This window comes from Penicillium nucicola, assembly GCF_028828085.1.
Source record: "Penicillium nucicola strain IBT 29836 chromosome Unknown utg000010l, whole genome shotgun sequence".
NCBI lineage: Eukaryota > Fungi > Ascomycota > Eurotiomycetes > Eurotiales > Aspergillaceae > Penicillium > Penicillium nucicola.
Window position 1 is genome coordinate 2,563,600 of NW_026643134.1, and position 22,181 is coordinate 2,585,780.

The 22,181-nt window shown below is 50.6% G+C and overlaps 9 protein-coding genes across 9 annotated transcripts; 6 read left to right on the top strand and 3 right to left on the bottom strand.

Annotated features, from left to right (window-relative positions):
* Nucleotides 1-119: 119 nt before the first annotated feature.
* On the top strand, nt 120-751 carry N7511_009517 (uncharacterized protein; the record flags this gene model as incomplete). The annotated part of the gene is made up of 4 exons (XM_057131894.1): nt 120-205; nt 340-395; nt 497-660; nt 722-751. The coding sequence occupies 4 exons, from the start codon at nt 120-122 to the stop codon at nt 749-751; spliced, it is 336 nt and encodes a 111-aa protein (XP_056979882.1).
* A 1,333-nt stretch (nt 752-2,084) lies between these two features.
* On the top strand, nt 2,085-2,779 carry N7511_009518 (iron-sulfur cluster assembly scaffold protein; the record flags this gene model as incomplete). The annotated part of the gene is made up of 2 exons (XM_057131895.1): nt 2,085-2,529; nt 2,613-2,779. The coding sequence occupies 2 exons, from the start codon at nt 2,085-2,087 to the stop codon at nt 2,777-2,779; spliced, it is 612 nt and encodes a 203-aa protein (XP_056979883.1).
* A 777-nt stretch (nt 2,780-3,556) lies between these two features.
* N7511_009519 (ABC1 kinase family protein) lies at nt 3,557-5,545 on the bottom strand (the record flags this gene model as incomplete). Its single annotated transcript, XM_057131896.1, has 3 exons — nt 3,557-4,377; nt 4,432-5,036; nt 5,103-5,545. The coding sequence occupies 3 exons, from the start codon at nt 5,543-5,545 to the stop codon at nt 3,557-3,559; spliced, it is 1,869 nt and encodes a 622-aa protein (XP_056979884.1).
* Nucleotides 5,546-6,073: 528 nt separating this feature from the next.
* N7511_009520 (serine/threonine-protein kinase) lies at nt 6,074-10,535 on the bottom strand (the record flags this gene model as incomplete). The annotated part of the gene is made up of 10 exons (XM_057131897.1): nt 6,074-6,896; nt 6,947-7,397; nt 7,450-7,654; nt 7,705-8,586; nt 8,636-9,421; nt 9,471-9,903; nt 9,956-10,020; nt 10,077-10,106; nt 10,163-10,297; nt 10,350-10,535. The coding sequence occupies 10 exons, from the start codon at nt 10,533-10,535 to the stop codon at nt 6,074-6,076; spliced, it is 3,996 nt and encodes a 1,331-aa protein (XP_056979885.1).
* Nucleotides 10,536-11,231: 696 nt separating this feature from the next.
* N7511_009521 (dihydrofolate synthase) lies at nt 11,232-12,476 on the bottom strand (the record flags this gene model as incomplete). The annotated part of the gene is made up of 1 exon (XM_057131898.1): nt 11,232-12,476. One exon carries the CDS (start codon nt 12,474-12,476, stop codon nt 11,232-11,234), a length of 1,245 nt encoding a protein of 414 aa, XP_056979886.1.
* Nucleotides 12,477-12,786: 310 nt separating this feature from the next.
* N7511_009522 (uncharacterized protein) lies at nt 12,787-14,055 on the top strand (the record flags this gene model as incomplete). Its single annotated transcript, XM_057131899.1, has 2 exons — nt 12,787-12,797; nt 12,864-14,055. 2 exons carry the CDS (start codon nt 12,787-12,789, stop codon nt 14,053-14,055), a joined length of 1,203 nt encoding a protein of 400 aa, XP_056979887.1.
* A 937-nt stretch (nt 14,056-14,992) lies between these two features.
* Nucleotides 14,993-15,898, top strand: N7511_009523 (kinase-related protein; the record flags this gene model as incomplete). Its single annotated transcript, XM_057131900.1, has 2 exons — nt 14,993-15,032; nt 15,225-15,898. 2 exons carry the CDS (start codon nt 14,993-14,995, stop codon nt 15,896-15,898), a joined length of 714 nt encoding a protein of 237 aa, XP_056979888.1.
* Nucleotides 15,899-16,701: 803 nt separating this feature from the next.
* Nucleotides 16,702-17,430, top strand: N7511_009524 (putative GPI anchored cell wall protein; the record flags this gene model as incomplete). Its single annotated transcript, XM_057131901.1, has 3 exons — nt 16,702-16,811; nt 16,891-17,036; nt 17,123-17,430. The coding sequence occupies 3 exons, from the start codon at nt 16,702-16,704 to the stop codon at nt 17,428-17,430; spliced, it is 564 nt and encodes a 187-aa protein (XP_056979889.1).
* A 1,280-nt stretch (nt 17,431-18,710) lies between these two features.
* On the top strand, nt 18,711-21,492 carry N7511_009525 (ribonucleotide-diphosphate reductase subunit RNR1; the record flags this gene model as incomplete). Its single annotated transcript, XM_057131902.1, has 3 exons — nt 18,711-18,729; nt 18,860-19,017; nt 19,075-21,492. The coding sequence occupies 3 exons, from the start codon at nt 18,711-18,713 to the stop codon at nt 21,490-21,492; spliced, it is 2,595 nt and encodes an 864-aa protein (XP_056979890.1).
* Nucleotides 21,493-22,181: the final 689 nt, after the last annotated feature.

The following is a 22,181-nucleotide window of genomic DNA, read 5'->3' on the forward strand; positions in this document are numbered from 1 at the left end:
CCCACGCTCGGCAAGCCCGCGTCCCACCATTCCCTTCCACCTCGCCTTCCACCTTCGGACATCAACTTCGCCAACCACTCCCCCCACCAACCCTCCAATCCAACCTCCAACTCCGCAACATGTCTTCCGCCCCCGCCAAGAGAGAATTCCTCTGCATTTTGCCCGACAAGCCCGGTGCGCAGGCCAAGCGCCTTGAAGTTCGGCCGTGAGTCTACCTACTACATCCGTTGATTGACAGGACTGGGAGACGGGGAATTCAAGCTTGGCAATGCCAGACTGCGCAGTGTGCTTGCTAGAGCATGCCAGAACTCTTCACTGACCAATGCCGTACCGAACTAGGTCACACCTCGAAGGCGTCAAGCCACTCGTCGCAGCCGGTTCGATCGTCGCAGGTGGTATGTTAGAACCCAATACCCAACACCCCACCCCCAGACTCCCCGACTCCCCATTCAACCTTCGAGCCCGTGCTGATTTGTGTTGTGATTTGGTTTCATAGGCGCCATGCTCAATGCCCACCCCGCCGACGGCGAAACCCCCTCGTTCAAGGGAAGCATGATGATGGCTGTGGCAGAGAACGAGGCGCAGGTTCTCGAGCTGCTTAATAATGATATCTATGTTAAGAGCGGCGTGTGGGATATGGAGAAGGCGCAGATCATTCCGGTATGTTTACTGTAGACTTTCTGGGAGTGGATGGTTTGCTAATTGTGTTGTTCTGGTTTAGTTCAAGTCTGCTGTTCGTGAGGCTCTGTGAGATGTGGGTTCTGTCTGCATTGCTTTGGGAATTGGATACTTGGGTTTCTGTCTGCTTCGGTGATAACGTATAGCATAGCGGGATTAACTTAGAGAGACTCGTTCTATCTGCATACCTCATCGACTAGGCTTCTTTCTATAGACTTGTCTGTCTCTGTTTAGTACGGTGGTCTCCTGGTAGCTTTCACTTTTACTATTTGCGGGCTTTGGGTCAGGATGGCATATCCAGGGACCTTTGTGCAAGCAAATACCCGTGTTTGGAGGTATTCCTTTTATAATACAGGAATCAGGGTATCTCTTATGCTATCTTGTCTTACATCTTTTAGGTAAAGATAGGGTGGCTTGCATTCCGCGGAGATTGATGATAGGACTTTAGTGCATGCATGGGATATGCAGAAACTGAGGCTGTCATATCACTGCTTTGTGGCACCTGATTCACTGTAAGACGACAGCCAACTCAGCATACCGTACAATATTGGAGAACCACTGAGCCACAGCCCAACTTCCTCGGCAGAGGAGAGAACATTAACGTCCTAGATAACTATATCTTAGTAGACTGGGCTGCATGTTTGCAGGCGGTACTACTTGTGGCATTGGACAGAAGCTTGCTGTTTAATGCTTATAATTTGACCAAAGTTACAGCAGCAGCGGGTTATATAGCCCAGTGGAGAGTAGTTCAAAAGAACCCCGCTGAGGGGGAGTTGAGAAGTCCCCAAATGTTGTTGAGTTGGAATTCTCCGAGACCGAACGCCGTGATTCCGATATCTCCGACGAATGTCGAGGGCATTGCTATGTCCATATTGTATACTGCATACTGTATACTGTATACTGTAGTGTACTGAAGACCTGAAGTGTAGTAAGAAGCATGATCGAGAATCTGCGACCGGTAGGATCGCCAGTCCTGTTGAACACCCACTCCACCATTTGATATCATCGACCGACAATTGGCTTGCCGAGAGGCGGGAAACACAACGTTGGCCGGACGAGTCCACCGCGGACAACTTGAGTGGTGCAGCACCCTCGCCACCCCTGAGAACTGATATCACCCAGAAGCTCTCTCACTGGCACAGACCAGACCACCCCGTAAAAACGAGTAATAGCCTCCAACATCTCAGCGCATCAGAACCTCACCCTGGCACAGCCAAAGGGGAAACGTCATCTTTGTCATCTCCGACGACCGGCGAATCCGGCCAGACAAGCTACCCCATTAGGCCTAGCGGGCTTACATAACCCCCGATCAGATTATTTATGAATTCATCACTCCCTATCAGATCCAACTTTTCGCCTCTGAAAACCACTTCATCTCTCTCATCACTTCACCTCTTCCCATCACAATGTTCAAACGTCTCGTCACCATTGCTCCCCGCGTCGGCTCTGTCGCAACCCGCAGCGCCTTCGCCCCCCTCTCCGGCCTCCAGTCCGCCCAACCCATCAACCGTGCAACTCCCGCCCAGGCCGTGCAGCGCCGAGGATACCACGAGAAGGTCCTGGACCACTACAACAACCCCCGCAATGTCGGCTCCATGCAAAAGGGCGACCAGGACGTGGGTACCGGCCTCGTCGGCGCACCCGCCTGTGGCGATGTCATGAAGCTGCAGATCCGCGTGAACAAGGACTCCGGCCGCATCGACGATGTTGTCTTCAAGACTTTCGGCTGTGGAAGTGCCATCGCCTCGTCCAGCTATCTGACCGAGTTGGTTCGCGGTATGACCCTCGATGAGGCCGGCAAGATCAAGAACACCGATGTGGCGAAGGAGCTTTGCCTCCCTCCCGTCAAGCGTATGTCTTCCCTCCCCAACCCAATTCAATCCATCCCTTCGATTCCATCTGTTTTTCTTTTTTGATTCTGACTGGCTTTGTAGTTCATTGCTCTATGCTCGCCGAGGATGCCATCAAGTCTGCTATTGCCAACTACTACACCAAGAACCCCAACACCCGCGTCACAGATCTGTCCGGGACAGGCGGCTCCATTCCTGACGTCAAGGTTGAGATTGAGCAGACTGGTGGCAGCCCCGCTGCTGCTTTCTAAAATGCTTTTAGTTTCCTACTCTTTTTTTGTTTTGCGTGAGCGTGCCGCATGCAGTATTTGCTTGATGCAACACTCGTTTCTTTGAAGTCTGTGACTCATCCCGAGGTTTGTCTCTGCACAATCATTTGATCAAGGATATGCATCGGCTGGTGGATGAAAAGATGCGATTATAATGTTTTTCTTTTCCTTTTTTTGTGCTGGGGTTCGTCGATACCGGTGCCATTGAAAATGCGTGTGCCCGGATCACGATGGATGAGATAAGAACGAACAATTCCCCATTTGTTTGATGTACATATTTTTTTCTTTCTTTTCTTTTCCTCTTTTCTCGCGCTCTCGAGACGGTCTTTTTTTTTTCTTTTTCTGATGGCGCCTCGGCGGATATTTGGGATCCTTGATCGGTACTCTCAACTCCACTTTCTGAAAAGCAGCGCCTTGATAGTTTCCTAATGAAACGATGAAAACAGAAACCTGGGTCTATAATATAGATGGATGTAGATGAGTAGATATGCTTTCTAGTCTAAATGTCTATCTGCACTAACTAACTGTACAAACTGCACCAGGTCTTTTAGCCATCCCTCGAGCATTCTGCTCAAGGAATGAGGTGACCATATGTGGAAAGCGACAATGCAAAACTCCACCGCTGATACACAGACATATCAATTCGATAGTCCGCGATCATGAGAATAACCCAACAAAGAAACCAGGGATATATATAAAAAAACAGAATAAAACACAGCAGAGCCAATCCAAAGCAACTGCACGAAGAAAATAGAGAGCCTAAGCACTCCTGAGCCCAAATCGAGTCTTGAAAGACAACAAAGTCTCATAGACAGACAATTTGATATCAACGCGCAGGTATCCCGCCCAAGCACTCAGATATCTGAAGAAGTTTCGGAACACACCACCAGACACCTCGATAGACTCCATCTGCTCCTCGAACACAGTGCGGGTCGCATAGCGAGCGAGAATCAAGAACGAGCGCATGGGGCCCTGGCGCGTATGCAGGTTTTCGTCAAGACTGCGCGTCAGATCGTTCGTCTTCAGGATGAGCAGGATAATGCGAGGGACCTGGCCGAGCAGGATGACCAGTTGTTGAAGCATGCCTTCGCCCAAAGCGCCGGAGATTTCCTTCTTTTCTTCGACTGTGCGCGAGGAGACGACGCTCTTCTTGGTCAGGACGCTGTAGTCACGGCCGGTGATGGCGCTGGCGAATAAGGGGAATTGGGCGTCGGTCACTCCGGCGACCTTGTGGGCGTATTCGCGCATGCGGGGGACGTCGGCGTCAATGACAGCTAGCCAGAGCTTGGCGTAGTTTCGGCGGAGGTCTTGGTCGATGTCGCGGTATAGTCCATGGTCGTAGAGGATGATGTCGAAGTTGGGATGGCTGCGCGTGAGGTTCGGTCGAATGGCGATGTTGCCGCCGTGCGGATCGCAGTGGAGCGGGGCGTTGTTACCAAAGATCATTTCGTTGAAGACGTGGGCTAGGGCTGCGGAGACTTCGTCGCGGTCGATGTTGTTGGCGTCCAGGTATTCGAGGTCGTCGGGGCGGCTACCGCCAATATATTCCATGACGAGAATGCGCTTTTGAGACCAGATCACTGTATGCTCTTGTTAGCTGGATCATTCTTGATACACTCGAAGAGTTAACGCACCCTCGGGAATAACCAATGGGGCATCCGAGTGCTCCTTGAAATACTCGCTAGCACGTGTAGCATTCTGAGCCTCCATGCGGAAGTCCAGCTCCTGCGGCAGAGAAAAGTCCATCTCCTTGGAGAGCCATTCTAGATCATATTCGGGGAAAAAGCGCTTGAGCGTAGAGAACGTGAAACGGGTCAATGCTAGATCCAAGGGCACCCATTCGTCGAGGGCGGGATGTTGAACCTTGACAGCGACCTTTTGTCCGGTTTCCTTGAGCGTGGCGATGTGCACCTGTGCCAGCGATGCGGCGCCAGTAGGTGTCGGTTCGAAAGAGGCAAATAGTGCGTCCATAGATTGGCCGGTATCAGCGCGGAACAACTCGTCAATTGATTCAATTGACGAAACGGGGCATCTGTCCTGGAGCGGGATGAAAGTCGAGGTCCATTCGAGCGGAAGGAGATAGCCCATGCTGCTGAGATGTTGGCCCAGCTTGATAAAGATCGATCCATTCTTCTCGAGAACTCGGAGGGTACGCTCGGCGCATCGTTTGTGGCATGCGCGAATCAGTTCATCGTGTTCGGCGGGGGACGAGGCTTCTTGTTTCAGGGTAACGCGATAACTGAAGGATGGAGTAAGTTAGTGACACTGCATAGGAACAGAAAGGCCATCCAGCAACTGCACGTACTCATTAATACAAACGGCCAAGGTGCCGGCAACACGCCCGCTTCTTTTAGCAGCTTCATACGCATGCTTCGCATCGGGGGACAAAGTCACAGCCCCGACACCAAGCAAAGATACAATAGCCAAGATAGCAAGCTTGCGCCTGAATCCACCCTTTGTCCCACTCTTCCCTGTACCCACTTCACTTTGTACTTGCGACAAGAGAGGAGAGGTCCGCGTAGAGAAGCCGCGACTAAAAGAACTGGAAGCGGGAATCAAATCTGTGGGGAATCGTGTACGGCCCCATGACGGCGCACCGGTCGCACCAGCCACAGGCGACGATCGAAGCGTCGAGGTCGCGGTCAAACAAGATGAGGAGCCAAAAGTCGAGGCAATTGATGTTTTCCCAATTACCGTGACTTGATCAGACTTGATTGCCCGCCACGGCAAACGAAGCGCTGCGCTCATTCCGTAGCAGAGGCCACGGGCCTAGCAGAAAAAAAAAGAAAAGGGGAAAGGCGGAAATAGAGAGTAAGGGTTTCTGGGTTCACTGCATCGTATGATCTGTTGATGTAGGGAGATTTTCACGGTTCTCGCCGCCAATCGGCTCCAGTGCACGTGATTCTCAACGGAACGACGTCATTGGAACTATAGGAACTATTCAGAGCATTGAGATGAGGTCTGTCACGGCCGTTGTATAGAGAAAACAAGGCCATTTCCTTCAAATAGAGCACCTCAAACATGTAAGATCTGAGAGACAATGAAGAACAAAATAATTAAGTTTGTTTCAAAAGATATGTAGACTCTATGTGCAGCAACCAGGCTCGCATAGACACAAAACAGAATAGTTTTACAAGCCTTACCGATCAACTCACAGTTCTCCCCTCTGTGATTGACAACGCCACTGCCTGTGTATGGAGCAGGCTAGAATGAACCAGAAAAGAAAAATGCAAACGCAGCAAAACAAACATGTAAGGTTGCAAGAAAACAGATGGATCACGTCCACTCGGAATCAGCAAGTGTTGGACGGCGGCGCCGAGGAATGACTGAAGGTCTTCGACTCAAAGAGTTGGGGGTTTTATTATCATCCTCACGCAGCATGTCGATTTGAGACATCCTATTGGAAAGCGGCCGTGCAGATCGAGGTCTGGCTAGAGCAGCTGCACTGCCATTTGCGGAAGATCCGAGGGCTGGGTTATTGCCATCCCGGCTGCCGGGTCTCATGACCAGAGAAGAGACACTGAGGGAGTTCCTGGGGTGACGAGGTGTCTCTCGTCCTTCCAGGTAGCTTCGTGGTTGACCGGTGCGATTTGATGAGGGTGTTGATGGGGTAGAAGAACCGGAGAACACAATGGGTGGGGTGGTAGATGTGCTTTGCCGTCGGTTCGCGGGTCTTCTTTTGCTGAGACTGAACGCTTCGCTTGACTGTACTAGCTTGCCTGCCATATCTCGAACAAGAATGGCTGGATCATTCTCTAGTTCTCGAATGGCATCTAGAAGCCCATAAGTGGCGAGCAGACCTCCTTGCTGCTCGCTCGAGTCACAGATACTAGAGAGTATACGCAGAAGGTTCAATCGGACTGCAGCCTTGTTGTGATGCAGCTTTTGTCTCAGTCTCGTAAAGAGATCTGGCCGTGCAAAAGTAGACGCAACCGGGGGACTCAGACGGAGAAGCTTTTGCAGAGGGTCGAGGATGTTCTCAAAGGCATTGGCCTTGGAAAGCGTTAAGCATCGTACAATAGCATCAGTGAAGGATGTTGCCTTGTCAAAGCGATTAGCCAGAAGATGCTCTTCAACTTTAGCGGTCTCTTCTTGAAGCCTGTTAAATGTCAGTCAGGGAAACCCGTAGTATCTGGAGAGGGAACGAACCAGGTGAAAATAGCATCCAAGGCAGTGACTTGCCAATAAGGATCCGCGAGAAGCGTTATGTAAAAGGCCAGACCCTTGTTCCGCCACAATTCTCGACGACCAACCTTTCCAGACTGTGCCATGTCGCAAAGAATTGGCAAAGCAAATTCTTTCAATGGGCGTTCTGTCATGACAATCTTTTGCAGGAGCGGCACAATGCCGTTCAATGCTGCATCTTCCTGTCGAGACTTGTTCAGGCGACACATGTTGTAGATCGTATTCAGGATCTGATTTGACACCTCGCGGAAATGGGTCTTCTTCAGATTGTATCGAAGTAGATCAGTCAAGACATCAATTGCGTTGGAGTTTTGAAGTGAATCAAGCGTAGTTGAAAGCATAGACAAATTTTTGATGAACTTCAACATCGTGATCTGGTGAACGGGGCTCATGCGCCTGAGCTCTTTCAAAACTCCTGGAAATGATAGTTAGCACCAAGCCTACAAATTGTCCCAGAACCTGCTTACTATGCAAGACAGTTCGCTCAGCCACCATCTCCTTGACATGATTCTCGGCCTGCGAGAAAATGAAGAAGATGTTGGCAATGCGACCCTCAATAACCTCTGCCAATTCCCCGTCTTCATCAAGAACACGACTTAAAACTAGAGAAAGGGGGTCAAGGACAGAGTTCCGAGAGAGGATACGACAGAAATCGTTTTTGGGAGTGGAGCCCTGGAGAACTGTTAGTATGGAAAAGGAATCGCAACAGAGTAGATACTTACTTGTAATTCAAACACACTCCAGATGCCGTTCACACCAATCAACACAAGTTCGCGTTCGTCTTCGTAATCGTCTTCCAGGAACTCCACCAGAACATTCAGACCTCCAGCACTGACAAACATTTGGAGCGTGAGCGTCGAAGTCTGATACATCTGCTGCACGAATGCTGCAGCTTCGAGTCGGATCTCTCGAGGATACTTCTTGGCTGCGAACTCGTTGATGATGGGAATACCACCAACGAAGCAAAGATTTTCCTGGACCTCATAATCATCATAGATAATTGCGTTAACAACCCTCAGCAAACAGAAGACAATATCACGCCGACGAGTAGTGTCAAGGATCTCAAGAATAGGCAACATTCCGTGGGCACTAATGATGATATTCTTCGTTTCGGGCAGGTCACAGAAGATGGTGAACAGCTGTTCGGAAATCTCAGCGAGAACCTCCTCATCCTGAGATGTCTTGAGAGAGCCCACAAGACCCTCAACTTGATTGCGAAGACGAGCGTATTTGTCACGAGCAATGTTAGCCTCCAGATCCATTTCATCAAAGCCTTCTTCCAATTGAGCGAAAGGGTCATCATCGTCATCTTGGTCGCCAAGCCATGAGTTGTTGGATAGCTTGGAATTTAGCATCAATGTACTGCTTTGATCGGAGCCATCGTCACTTTCGGCAATATCCAAAGCAGCTTGATCGGCTCCAAGGATATCAGAGAAATCCTCATCTGTTTCGTTTTCGGCAAACCTTTGAATTTCAATAGTAGAACGGTCTCGCTTCACAGAAAGCTGTTTCCGCAGCTGGGGGTGTGCACCGCTAAACTCATCATCAGGGGGATTATATCCAACATTCTCATGGATAGGGGAAGATGGATCATCCTCGAAGTCCTAAAGCGTGTTAAAAAAGTCAAAAATTCTTAGGAAATGAATCGCGCACCTGGTAACCTCCCAATTTCCGATCTAGCACATCTTCATTTGCCATGATCAGATCACTATAGTCCTCGACAGAGTTCTCCTTATAGAGAGCAGCCGGACGAGCCCGTCTGGGCATGGGGTTTTGAGTGAGAATAGGGACATTTTGCAAAGCAGACACTGGAGGATTGGAGGATTGGCGACGCGTAGGACTTGGAGATTTCAATGGCTCAGGCGCGGCTGGCTTAGTAGGATATGGTCGAATTGTCTGGAGGGCATCATTGTCCGAGAATCCCGAGTTTTCTTCCTCGAAACTGTCATCAGATCTAAGTATCGTCCCATCAAGAGAGGCAAAGGCTTTCAATCTCTCAGAAGAGAGCATGCCTCCAAAGTTATCGTGTGGGCGTAGATGAGGCAACTTCAGTGCACTGGGAGAGATTGCCGTCGCAAAATCATCATCCCAGTTGTCATCCTCTGCAGACTCCGGCGAGCGGAATCTATCTGTAGTTTTGATGGAGGTCGGTGATGGTAGAGTATCTACTAATTGAGTATTTCGAGACGATGGAATGGCGGAAGGATGTTGGTAATCGGGCTTTTGCGTCTTTCTAGAAGTCACAGTTTCGGGTGACCTCAAAGCTTCGTTCCATTCCTGAACGCTTTTGACAGCCTCTTCATATTCTGTTGATTTCTTGGGGACCACTGAATCTGATCTGCGGGCATTGACAATCCATGGGTGTTTGAGTAACTTTCGTGCTGAGACACGGAGATTAGGATCCTTTTGGAAGCATTGCATAAGGAAATCTTTCACAGCCTAAATGATGTCAATACCAAAAAAAGTCTCGATAATGGAAATCACATACCGGCGAAGCACCCTGCGAGAAGGGAGGGTGGTCATCGTTCACGATACGAAACAGTGCTGGCATAGGTTGCATATTATGATACGGTGGCTTTCCTTCGAGGAGTTCAATGACGGTGCACCCCAGACTCCAAATATCTGAAGCCGTTGTTGCACCGGACAATTCAATGACCTCAGGGGCCATCCAATACGGAGTACCAACCACACTCGACTCACTCAAACCTGTGGTACGACTCGCGACACCGAAGTCTGCAAGCTTGACAAGACCCTCTTTTGTGGTCAAGATGTTGGCACCCTTTATATCTCGGTGAATGACACCCTGTTCGTGCAGGTACAGCAGACCATGGAGAACTTGGGACATGTAGAGACCAACAAGATTCTCCGGGAATCGACCAAAGTTCTTCGCAATCGAATGTAAGGAACCATTTTCGCAATACCTGTCAATGTTAGACTTGCAGTTCAATGACCATGGAACTAGGAGAAACGCACTCCAAAATGATGTTTAGGGTTTCAGCAGACTTCACGAAGCCATGGTACTTGACAATATTTGGATGCTGCGATTCTATAGATCAGCAAGTGGTCATCAGAGATTTCATCGGAAGTGTCTCACATCCAAATTTTTCAAAAGGTCAATCTCAAGCTGTTATACCGCGCGTTAGCCATATCAAATCGCCGAAGGATAAGCATATCACATACCATGATAACGCGCAATTCACTCTTGGGGAGATCGGTCAACTTGATTTGCTTGACAGCGACAGTCTCCCCAGTGTTCCAATTCAGTGCGCGGTAGACTGAACCAAAAGCACCTTTGCCTAGACAGTCGCCCAATTGCTGTAAACCCAGTCAGCATGCGGTCAACCCCATATTGAAGGTATATCCATACGTAATCTTGAAGCTCCGCAACATCTTTCGCCGACGACTTGACTTTATCATCCTTGGTTTTCTCTTGCTTCGACGGACTTGTTCCGACTCGTGTCAATCGCGGCTTTATCGGGGTTCCGGGCGTTCTGGAGGAGGGGGTGAGAGGGCGACTTTGCCCCTCGCCCCCTTCAGCAGACCGTGAGACCATTGTAGCTCGGACCAGGTTCAAGCCTATGCCTGTAGTTGTTTGGTCGAGCTGTTGGTCTCAGGATGAGGTTTCAGGTAGAGGAGGGTGGGGTGGAAGCTAGGAAGGAGGCAAGAGCTGATAGCAACAGTCTCAGAGGTCATGTCCGCAGGATCTAGTCAAGGTGTGTTAATTTATCTGAAGCATTTGCCAGATCATGAATAAGAGGGAAAAGCATTTGTTCTGAAAGTGTTGGGAGGATGGTCTCACCAGACGGGCATTACAGGAGGGATTCAGCTCCACGCTCTAGAGAGCTGTTTCCACAGCAAATCGAGGCGCATGTGAAATTTTCAAGGGAAATAAATGATCTGGACGATTTCCAGTGACCGACGATCTCGAAATGGCTGCGACAGGGCGTGAAGGGGTTGATTGCAAAGAAATTGTGGTTGTTTTGAACTTTCTCCACCCGCATCATGCAGGCTGTGCTGGACAATCGCCGATCAGCCCTACGGTAACAAGTTTGACGGGGAATTTATAATTATTTTCTAATGTCTGTGACTGAGGCATAATATGGGATATGTAGTCTATTCAAAATGGAGTTTTCAGAAACAGAAAGGCCCAAAAACGGTTTGTTTTGGTTATATTGACTATTATTTACAATCAACATGGATCAACCATGTTGAAGTTCAACGCGATCTATAAAGCGATTTATACAGGGTATCATTTCTGTGCCTCTCTGAGAAGACGCAGCACATCGGAGACAAGGTATAAGCTACCAGCAATGACAAGAGACTCGCCCTGAGCCTCTTGACTAGCCCATTGGAGAGCAGGGAGTAGATCACCCTCGAAGCTCTGGACTCGGCCAATATTTTGGATGGCTTGAATTGATGAAGCAAGTTCTTGGGCATTTGTTGAAGTCACCCATGGCATTCCATCCACAGGGCCAAACTCGGCTGTTGCGACACGATCCCCAGGGCGGATGATGGAGCCGAATACTCCAGCTAAGTCTTTCCCACTGGATGCAGCAACAACCCAAGTGACTGGCTTTCCATTGGAACGCATCTTGCGATCCACATATTTGCCCAAAACTTCGGCAGACTGTGCATTATGAGCACCGTCGAGTAGGATATGCTCTGCGCGGTCGACCAAGGGTTGAAGGATGATGTTTTGCAAACGACCTGGCCAAGTCACGTCGGCGAGATGTGGGAGCAATGAAAAGACATCTTTTTCAGGTCGGAGTTGAGACAGGGCCAGGCGCAAGGCGGATACTGCGCAGCACATGTTTTCTTGTTGGTGAGGCTCCAAGTCAAGCGTCTTGAACAAAGATGCAAGTGGCGGAAGTTGTTCGGAAACTTGCGAGGGAGAGACAAAAGATGACGGAATACCAAGTTCTTGGATTCGACCTTTGACCGTCTCAATCACCTCCCGGGTGTTTGTGTTGTCTACCACACAAGGTACGCCAGGCTTGAGGATACCCGCCTTTTCACGGGCGATTTCTTCAATTGTAGAACCCAAAAACGCTTGATGATCCATCCCAATCTTTGTGATGACTGACACAAGAACATCAGTCAGAACATTTGTTGCATCTAGGCGGCCTCCCATGCCCACCTCCACGACTCCGACCTCCACTCGCTCATGGTTGAATATCTCAAAGGCGGTTGCGGTCAAAAGTTCGAATTCGGAGGCGCCGATACCTAGGGATTGATCTCGTTGTTTGACCTGGTCTTCAATCTGTCGAAAGAGAGACTCCTGAACCACCTTCTCGCCGATGGTGATGCAGTCCCACCGATCGATCAAATGTGGGGAAGTGAAACGTCCGCAACGAACATCTCCAGTAGACAGCAAATGGGATAGGTAGGCACTTATAGAGCCTTTACCGTTGGTTCCAGCAATGTGAATGGCCTTCCATGTAAGCGGGGTCTGCTGAAGCAGACTCGCAACCCGACTCAATCCCAATTCAATCATCCCGGTACTTATTGTATTGTGGTGAGCAGTTTAAGATCAATTGTCATCATAGGGGTGCAATAGACTGTTGTCGTGTAGCTTCAAGGCTTCATCGTGGGCGTGGGGAGCTTAAGCTGAATGTTCATAGTAGCGGGGACGGTGGCCGGAGATGACCGCGGAGGTGCACGTGACCTTCCAGCCACTTCCGGCCTGAGGCTGGCAAAAAATTCCCCAATCTCCCCCGTTCTCCATTCTATCCCCACTGTTATCTACAAGTCGCGTTTAGCCATCTTTCTTATTCACTCGTTTCTCTCTGTGTTTTTTTTACAAAATGGGCATCCCGTAAGTGAACTTGCTTAGCTTGCGCGACATTGTTACATGCGCGACCTATGACTGACTTTCATGTAGGATGTGGCGTGAGCCTTCCAAGGCCGATGTACATAAGTCTGCTGTGGAGAAGGACCGCACTGCTGCTGCGCGTTCGTCTATCGGCCGTCGAGGCTTGTCGCGCCACGGTATCTCTCGTGCGCGCCGAAATGTCATGGCTTCGTTCCAGTCGCAGATCATCGATGAGCTCCGACGCGGTAGTGATCTCCCCCGGCGATCTCCTGTGCAGAACAATGGGATGAGTGAGGATGGAATGACGCTGGCTCAGGCTCAACGTGAGGCCTTCAGCAGGGGCCCTTCCTCGCGTCCGAGTCAACGCCAACGGGCCGACCAATCCCTGCGCGAAAGTCAAGCCTTAACTAACCTGCTTGCTCGCCCTGGCCTTCAGCCCTCGAGCTATCGCAACGGTAGCCCTTCATTCACACCGAATTTTGCTCCTGCTGCAGCATATCACACCCACGGCTCCTCGACCCCCTCTTCGGACGGTATGCGACTTCCGCCTCTGCGTCGCGCCGACAGCCCCAGTGATGAGCCTTCCTTTTTTATGCCGTCGAACCTCCTTCGCATTAATCGGAACGCAGCTCATCCAACTACACTGCACCGAGACGCGGCGATGGATGGACTTGGAGATCGGCAACGCAGCCCTAGCCCCGATGGAGATCGTGATGCTATCGTGTGGGAAACTTTGCTCTCAACGATGACACCTGATGTCACTCTACCTTCCAATGACACCTCTTTTGCCTCAAGCTCCGCCTCTGCGCCCGATGTTGCTCGCACTGGAACTACTCGTGCCTCTGCCAATTCCACTTTACCTTCTTCGTTGAGCTCTTCCCGCGGCGCCGCGCTCGACCCTTACCCTGATCATCTCAATCCTTGTGACTTTTCTTCTTCGGAGGACGAGGATACACCTGTAAATTACCGCCGGTTCATTCAGCCCATTATGCCCCTCACGCTCCAGCGTTTCCCAGATATCCGCTCGACCCAGAGCAGCCACCCTCCCGTTCCTACTATTCAACTTTCAATTACCGACCACAATAATGACGATCTCCAACAGATGCAGGCTATCCTGGATCGACTTGCACGTCGGGAAGATATTCCAGACGACTGGTGGGCGGCCGCGGGCCTCGCACGAACACTTGATCGAGGTCTCAGCGCGAGCATGGACTCGACGGACAATGAAGGCGCTTCTCAGCCCCCTCGAGGTGACCTGTGAGCACTATTCTTCACATAACATGACATGACATTTGATACTGGCGACGGCGTTTATTTAAGGATTGAACTACATTGGAGATTAATTGTGTTAGTTTCGATCACGGGGCGTTTGTATGAATTGGGGACTCACCACTGGAGCCGAATGTTGTTTTCTTCTTTTGTTTTTCGGGGTTGCTGCACAGGTTGCAGCACCAAGCTTGGTCTTTGTTATTGACCTGGCAAGGGCGGCGTTGTCTCAGCGATTCAATTTCTTGTATTGGTATACTTGTGATGTATTTTCCATAATCGTCTGTCGGACAAAATAAACTCCTAACGTTTGCGCTGGAATACAACTCCTCGTCTACGTACTGCTAGACAGGCTTTATTAGGACGTAGGATTATTCGGGGACTGTGATATCGGGATATAGACATTCTGTCGAAAGGCGGGTGAATTGGATAAGTTAGAAGACGATCACATCTTCTCTATCCGGCAAGTCGAAACGTGACTTTCACATGCCGACGCGTCGCTGAATATACTGAGATCACACAGCCATCTTACATCCTTCTGTTGATATCTTCTCAGGAGCGACATGAAGTGGAATACGCATAACATATCCGGTGACGTATCTCCGGAGTACAGCAGTCCCCACTCCGTCCTGGAGACCCCGCCATGATAGCTGAGAAATGACCAAACTGGGCAGCTTGCATACTTCAACAACTCTGACATCTTGACTACACTCATACTCAGCATCTGTTGTCACATCCACTACATAGCAATTGCAACTGAAGCATTCTGCAACACCGAGACACCCTGTGTCACATCCTGCGCAACCTTCAACACCTCGGGCCAATCCAAGCGACCAGGACAATCCTCTCACCCCGAAGCTACTAGCCTCCATTGTCACATATACACCCATTTGCGACTCTATCTCGCCATCTACATACCACATCCAGCAACCATGGATCATCAGGTAGACCACCTGGTCAACAAGGCCTGGGGTAAGTAAACGACCTGCCGATTCCCGAAGAAAGAAGAAGCACAAAGAAGCACAAACGAGGCATACCAGATACCTCCCTCCCACATGTCCCCCCAGAAGACCACCTCAAACGACCACCTCAAACCCCCATTCCCTCTCCTCCGCCAATCGCACCCACGCCCATCCACAGCCCGATGCTAACAACCCCCACCAGCAAAATTCTGCTCAACACCAGATAACGCACGCCTCATGATAGCAGTAAGCGGAATTCCAGGATCCGGCAAAACCGGTCTAGCAAATACAATGGCAGCCCGAATCAACAAAATCCACGCCTCCGAAAACCCCACGGCACCCGCAATCGCCAATGCAATCCCCATGGACGGATACCACCTCACGCGCGCCCAGCTAGCAGCAATGCCAGACCCCACATACGCCGCCGCACGACGCGGCGCCGCATTCACCTTCGACGGCGACAAGTTCCTCACACTCGTGCGGGCATTGCGGGAACCAATTACGAGCACAACGCCGGATCTGCACGCGCCTAGTTTTGACCATGCGGTTAAGGATCCCGTAGATGATGATATTGCGATTCCGGCGACGAGCCGGGTGTTATTTTTTGAGGGTAACTATTTGAGTTTGGATGTTTCGCCGTGGAATGTGGCGGCGGGGCTTATGGATGAGCTTTGGTTTGTGGACGTTGACTTTGAGGTTGCTAGGAAGAGGTTAATAAAGAGGCATGTTAAGGCAGGAATTGCGAAGGATGAGGCTGATGCCGATAAGAGGGCCCGAGAGAATGATTTGGTTAATGGGCAGGAGATTGTTGATGGGAGGTTGCCGGTTCAGGAGGTTGTTGTTAGTATTTTTGATCCGGTTTGGGAGGGATTATGATCATGGGTTATACTCTTTATGCGTTGGGATTGATGTCTTTATGGGAATGAATATATGGACAGATGGGATTGATACCCAAATAGGTATCTATAAAATGACGTGAAATGCTGATTTGTCGACATGTAATAAGGTTATGCTATTTTGATATTGGACTTCGACTTGGAGTTTCGACCATACGATAGAATCCATGGACGCCATTCGGGTTGATACATCCGGACATGTGTTCCAGTGTTGTTTATGTGAGGTTGTCAGTACCATGGGACACGAATGGTAATCTTGTGTAGAGTTGTACCGCTGTGATAAGAGTTCGAATAATTTCAAAAGTTATAGATAGAGCATGGTTGTGAAGATGAAGGATACCACCCTGTCAATGTCGCACTTACACAGCTTCTCATTTCCTCGTTGATGTAACGGTCAGCCATTGAGTGACTATTGAAGTGTGTCGAAAAGGCTCATCTGGGGAGTCCCTGACGCTAACCCCAATGGGATAAAGTGTAACAAGCCTGGGGGAAACACAATACCGCTTGTACTATTGGTACTTGTACTGTCATGTACCCATAAGGTTCACTACAAACACTAAAGATACTTTTCAGTCAGGGTCCTTGGTGTAACATTACAGACCCTGTCCTACCGGACCATGGCTGCGATGCAAACTGATTTCCCCTTCCTTATCCTTCGACGTCGTCACTCTTTGTCCTTCATTCTCTATCTACCAGTCGCTCTTTAGCACCACACTCTTTACTCTCGTTTCAGACTCGCTGTGCGATCTTGACCTTACACTCTTTCATCCCTCAATCGCCAATATGATCTTCAACAAGTCCATCTTCGCTGTGGCCGTCATGGCCCTGACCAACATCGTGGCCGCTGGCACGACCACCCCGCAGACCCCAGCCTGTGTCCTCAAGATCATCGGGTAAGTACATCGAAGGAATGGAAGGGATCTCAGGAATGTCAATCGCTTGGCGTGGACCTCCTGGCTAACCGAATTCCAGTCATCAGGACAACCCAGCCGATAGCAAGGCCATTTGCGGCAAGAATGCCTCCAGCATCCAGTCTGACATCGCCGACAAGTGCTCTGACAGCGATGCCGCCCTGAAGTTCTTCGTCAGCAACTGCGCCCAGCTCGGCCACAAAGTTGGTAAGGATTGACAACAACAAAACATACCCGCGCATGTTAGATCACCCCATGGAGAATATTTACTGATCGCTCCTCCCGCCCCACAGCTGAGACCTCTCCTTCCTCCACCGCTACCTCTGGCAACGCTTCCGCTTCTGCCTCCGGCTTCGTCACTGCTGCTTCTTCCAGCGGCGCTGCTGCCACTGGCTCCGGCTCCAGCACTGGCTCCGGTTCCTCTGCCGCTGCTACTGGCACTGGATCTGGCACTAGCGCTGGTGGTGCTGGCTCTTCCAGCTCCGGGTCTGGTAGCGCCTCCAGCCCTACCTCGACCTTCAACGCTGCTTCCTCTGACCGCCAGTTCTCTGCGACTACCTTTGCCGCTGCGATCTTCCTCGGTGCTGCTGCTCTGCTGTGAGTATGCTATATCACTTGATGGCACTGCAATGCGAATATCGATGTGAACATAGATAATAGCCTTGATGTGTTGCCTTTGATCTGCTTTGATTCATCTTTGATTGGGAATCTGGTTTGGGCATATTAATATGTCTTGCTTATGCCGTATCAATATCCACCTGACATTAATTTCGGTTTCCAGTTATTCTCGCTTGTTATGAAGTATTTTCAATTGTATGACAGAGATGTCCAAGTAGTGAACTGATGAGTGCTGTATTTGAAAATTGAACTGCCAGGGCTCTGAAAGGGTAGCATCCAGCTCTGTTACGTGTGGACATTCGCTCTGCCAGGTGCGATAGTTCATTACGTTCGCACAGGACTCTGACCGCCCACATCAGGACTCCCAATTGACAAGCTCGGGGGAGAACAGCCAGTACCATGTGTTCTATAGATAGACATCGTTTTGAGACTGCTTCACCAATCGCTCAGGACCGGTAGACTCGATTGTGTTCAATTGGAAAGCTCATGCTCTGTTCAATCCAACCACGCAACTCATAACCTTCCAGCGATCTACTTCTATAAGGTGTATTCTCCAGTTGAACTAAGATAAAAGTGGGCCATATATCCTACAGACCGACAAGATGGTCAACACCTCTTTGTCACAAGGATATCCCTTGGCCCCTTGTCAGAAGCATTGTAGATCCATCACATCTGCAGTAAGGGTTGAGAACAGGCCTCCAGGATGTTGACCAGGAGATAGAAACATGAATCCAAAGTCTAACAAGCAATGGCATTCAAAAATGAACTGAGCTCGGAATGCTTCAAGCCGTTCGGCGACATCCTCTCCGGCCCCATGCGGACGCGTGTTCACGTGACTGTTTCGCGTGCAGTTTGGGACAACCAAAGAGTTCACCGCCCTTTGACTCACCACACCGCCTTCTTCCTTAGTCGTGGCTCAATCACGCTAGCAGTGCTTGCACAGACACACTAACCTGATGTGGTAAGATTGGAGGTAATTCTGCGTGGCAGAATCGGGGCTTTGTACGGAAATAACGAGAGAGTGGAACCCTCTTGGTAAGCCGAAAAAACGCGGACGCGAAGGTCCTGGGCAACGCGTCCACTCGGCAACCAAAGAATCCTCTGCCCCTCTGGTCTCTTCTTCTTCTCACACCCCTCTACCCTCGACGGGCTTCACATTCAACTCTTTTTCTAGCCCTGAATACCTCTGCTCTTGAACTTGATACCCCCATTCTATTCCTCTTCTCCTCTTTCTAGCCCCCTACTACCTCACCTCCCCCCAAGATGTTCGTCTACAAGAGAGGTGAGTTCACGAGTCTGATACTTGGCGGGGGTTTTTGCAGCGAGGGCGGACTTCCAGCTCTGCACCTCGTGGCAGTGATCCCTTTTGCCACACTCCTTTGATCAAGTTTTAACGCGATTCACTCCCATAGATGGCCGCAAGGAACGCGTGCAGTTCGATAAGATCACTGCTCGTGTCTCAAGGCTTTGTTATGGCCTCGACCCCGAGCACGTCGATGCAGCTGCTATCACCCAAAAGGTTATCTCCGGTGTCTACCAGGGTGTTGGCACCATCGAGCTTGATAACTTGGTATGTTTTTTTTCCCTCCCGTGTCGACTTGTGAAAAGATGCTAATTGTGTCTTCAGGCTGCCGAGACTGCCGCCTACATGACCGTCACACACCCCGACTACGCCATCCTGGCTGCCCGTATCGCCGTTTCCAACCTCCACAAGCAGACAAAAAAGCAATTCTCCATGGTCATTTCCGACCTCTATCACTATGTCAACCCCAAGAACAATAAGCCTGCTCCTATGATTTCCCAGGAGCACTATGAAATTGTTATGAAGCACGCCGAGGAGCTTAACTCGGCCATTGTCTACGACCGGGACTTCAACTACAACTACTTCGGCTTCAAGACCCTGGAGCGCTCATATCTTCTCCGTATCGATGGTAATGTTGCCGAGCGTCCCCAGCACTTGCTGATGCGTGTTGCTGTCGGTATCCACGGAGACGATATCGAGAAGGCCATTGAGACCTACCACTTGATGTCCCAAAAGTTCTTCACCCACGCCTCCCCTACCCTCTTCAACGCCGCCACTCCCCAGCCCCAGCTTGCTTCTTGCTTCTTGGTGGACATGTCCGCAGACAGCATCGAGGGTATCTATGACACCCTCAAGACCTGTGCTATGATTTCCAAGACTGCTGGTGGTATTGGATTGAACGTTCACCGTATCCGTGCCACCGGTTCGTACATTGCTGGAACCAACGGCTCCTCCAACGGTATTGTTCCTATGCTCCGTGTGTTCAACAACACTGCCCGCTACGTTGACCAGGGTGGTAACAAGCGCCCTGGTGCGTTTGCCATCTACCTGGAGCCATGGCATGCGGATGTCTTCGAGTTCCTCGATCTCCGTAAGAACCACGGTAAGGAGGAAGTTCGTGCCCGTGATCTCTTCTACGCTCTCTGGACCCCCGATTTGTTCATGAAGCGTGTTGAGTCTAATGGTGACTGGACTCTCTTCGATCCCAACGAGGCTCCTGGTCTCGCTGATATCTACGGTGATGAGTTCGAGGCTCTCTACGAGAAGTATGAGAAGGAGGGCCGTGGCCGCAAGACCATCAAGGCTCAGAAGCTCTGGTATGCCATTCTTGAGGCCCAGACTGAGACTGGTAACCCCTTCATGCTGTACAAGGATGCTTGCAACAAGAAGTCCAACCAGAAGAACCTGGGAACTATTCGCAGCTCCAACTTGTGCACTGAGATCATCGAGTACTGCGCTCCCGATGAGGTTGCTGTTTGTAACTTGGCTTCTCTTGCCCTTCCTACTTTCGTTGATGCTGCCCGTGGCGAGTACGACTTCGGCAAGCTTCACGAGGTTGTTCAGGTTGTCGTTCGCAACTTGAACAAGATCATCGACATCAACTACTACCCCGTTCCCGAGGCCAAGAAGAGCAACTTCCGTCATCGTCCCATTGCCCTTGGTGTCAACGGTCTCGCCGATGCCTTCCTGGCTCTGCGTCTGCCCTTCGACTCCCCCGAGGCCAGACAGCTGAACATCCAGATCTTCGAGACCATTTACCACGCTGCTCTCACTGCCTCTTCTGACCTGGCCAAGCAGCTTGGTCCTTACGAGACCTACCCCGGCTCCCCTGTGTCGCAGGGCATCCTCCAATACGACATGTGGGACCGCACTCCTACTGACCTCTGGGACTGGGCTTCTCTGAAGGCCAAGATCGCCGAAACTGGTGTCCGCAACAGTTTGCTGGTCGCTCCCATGCCTACTGCCTCTACCAGCCAGATTCTTGGTTTCAACGAGTGCTTCGAGCCCTACACCTCGAACATCTACTCCCGCCGTGTCCTGGCTGGTGAGTTCCAGATCGTCAACCCCTGGCTTCTGAAGGACCTGGTCGACCTCGGCCTCTGGTCCGACAACATGAAGAACCGCATCATCGCCGACGGTGGTTCCGTCCAGAACATCCCCAACATCCCCGCCGACATCAAGGCTCTCTACAAGACCGTCTGGGAAATCTCCCAGCGTAACATCTTGCAGATGGCCGCTGACCGCGGTGCCTTCATCGACCAGTCTCAGTCCCTGAACATCCACTTGAAGGAGCCCACCATGGGCAAGCTCACCTCCATGCACTTCGCCGGCTGGAAGATGGGTCTGAAGACCGGCATGTACTACCTGCGCACCATGGCCGCCTCTGCTCCTATTCAGTTCACTGTCGACCAGGAGCAGCTCAAGGTCGAGGACACCAACATCGCCCGCTCCAAGAAGCGCCCCACCGGTGCCGCTGGCGCCGGATACTCTGCTGTCCCCCGGTCCAGCGGCACTCAGCAGGCTACTGCTAATGTTGTCGTCCCTGAGGAGAGCCCGCGCACTCTGGTCGCTGATCCCGTGGCTGCTTCGTCCCGCGAGTCTCCCCTCCCTGCCGCCGACGCTGACGCTCAGCCCGAGGATGCCGCCGACGAGAGCGAGGCCCGTGAGGGCGATATCTTCTCTGATGCTGTCCTCCAGTGCAGCATCGAGAACAAGGATGCCTGCATCATGTGCCAGGGTTAAACGTGCTTTCTAATAAGTTAATTGCTTTTAGGCTGTTGGCGGTTCTCCATGGTAATGTGTTCTGCTGGCTTCTCACGTGTACCTATATTATGAGATTGATGGACTTTATTTCCTTTGTTTGTGTGTTTGGCGCAGTTTCGACATGATTTTTGTACTTTCCTAGTATCAGTTCACCAACGTGTTATGTTAATCACTATTATTCTTCCTCCATATTATATTGTCGTAGCGCACACTGGAGAGTTCCTATAGAGCATCCCCAATGTAAACGTCGCTTACGACTCTGCAGCTATCTTGACTTCCCCCTCCATCATACATTTGCTCAAACAGACCACTTCCAACACTCCCACCTCAACTCCCAACCCTAACCACCCCCAACCCGACCCCCAACAAAGCGCCACCGACCAAACGGCATTTCCCCATCCGGCGATCTGAAAAGACCCAGACAAAAGGCAAAAGGCAAAATGCCAAAAGAACAAGTCCACAAAATAGAATCCGGTCCATCCAATCTTTTATTCCCCGCAAAAAGCAAATCCCATCTCATTCAATGAAACACCTCTCAGACACTTCCCGTTTGTTTGAGATCTGGTTCGATGGAGACGTCCTCAAGCCACAGATTTCATCCCGTCTCTTTTTTAGTAACTTTACCTGGTAGACTTTTTCTGTGTCTCGCCACGAGGATCGGGGTTTTT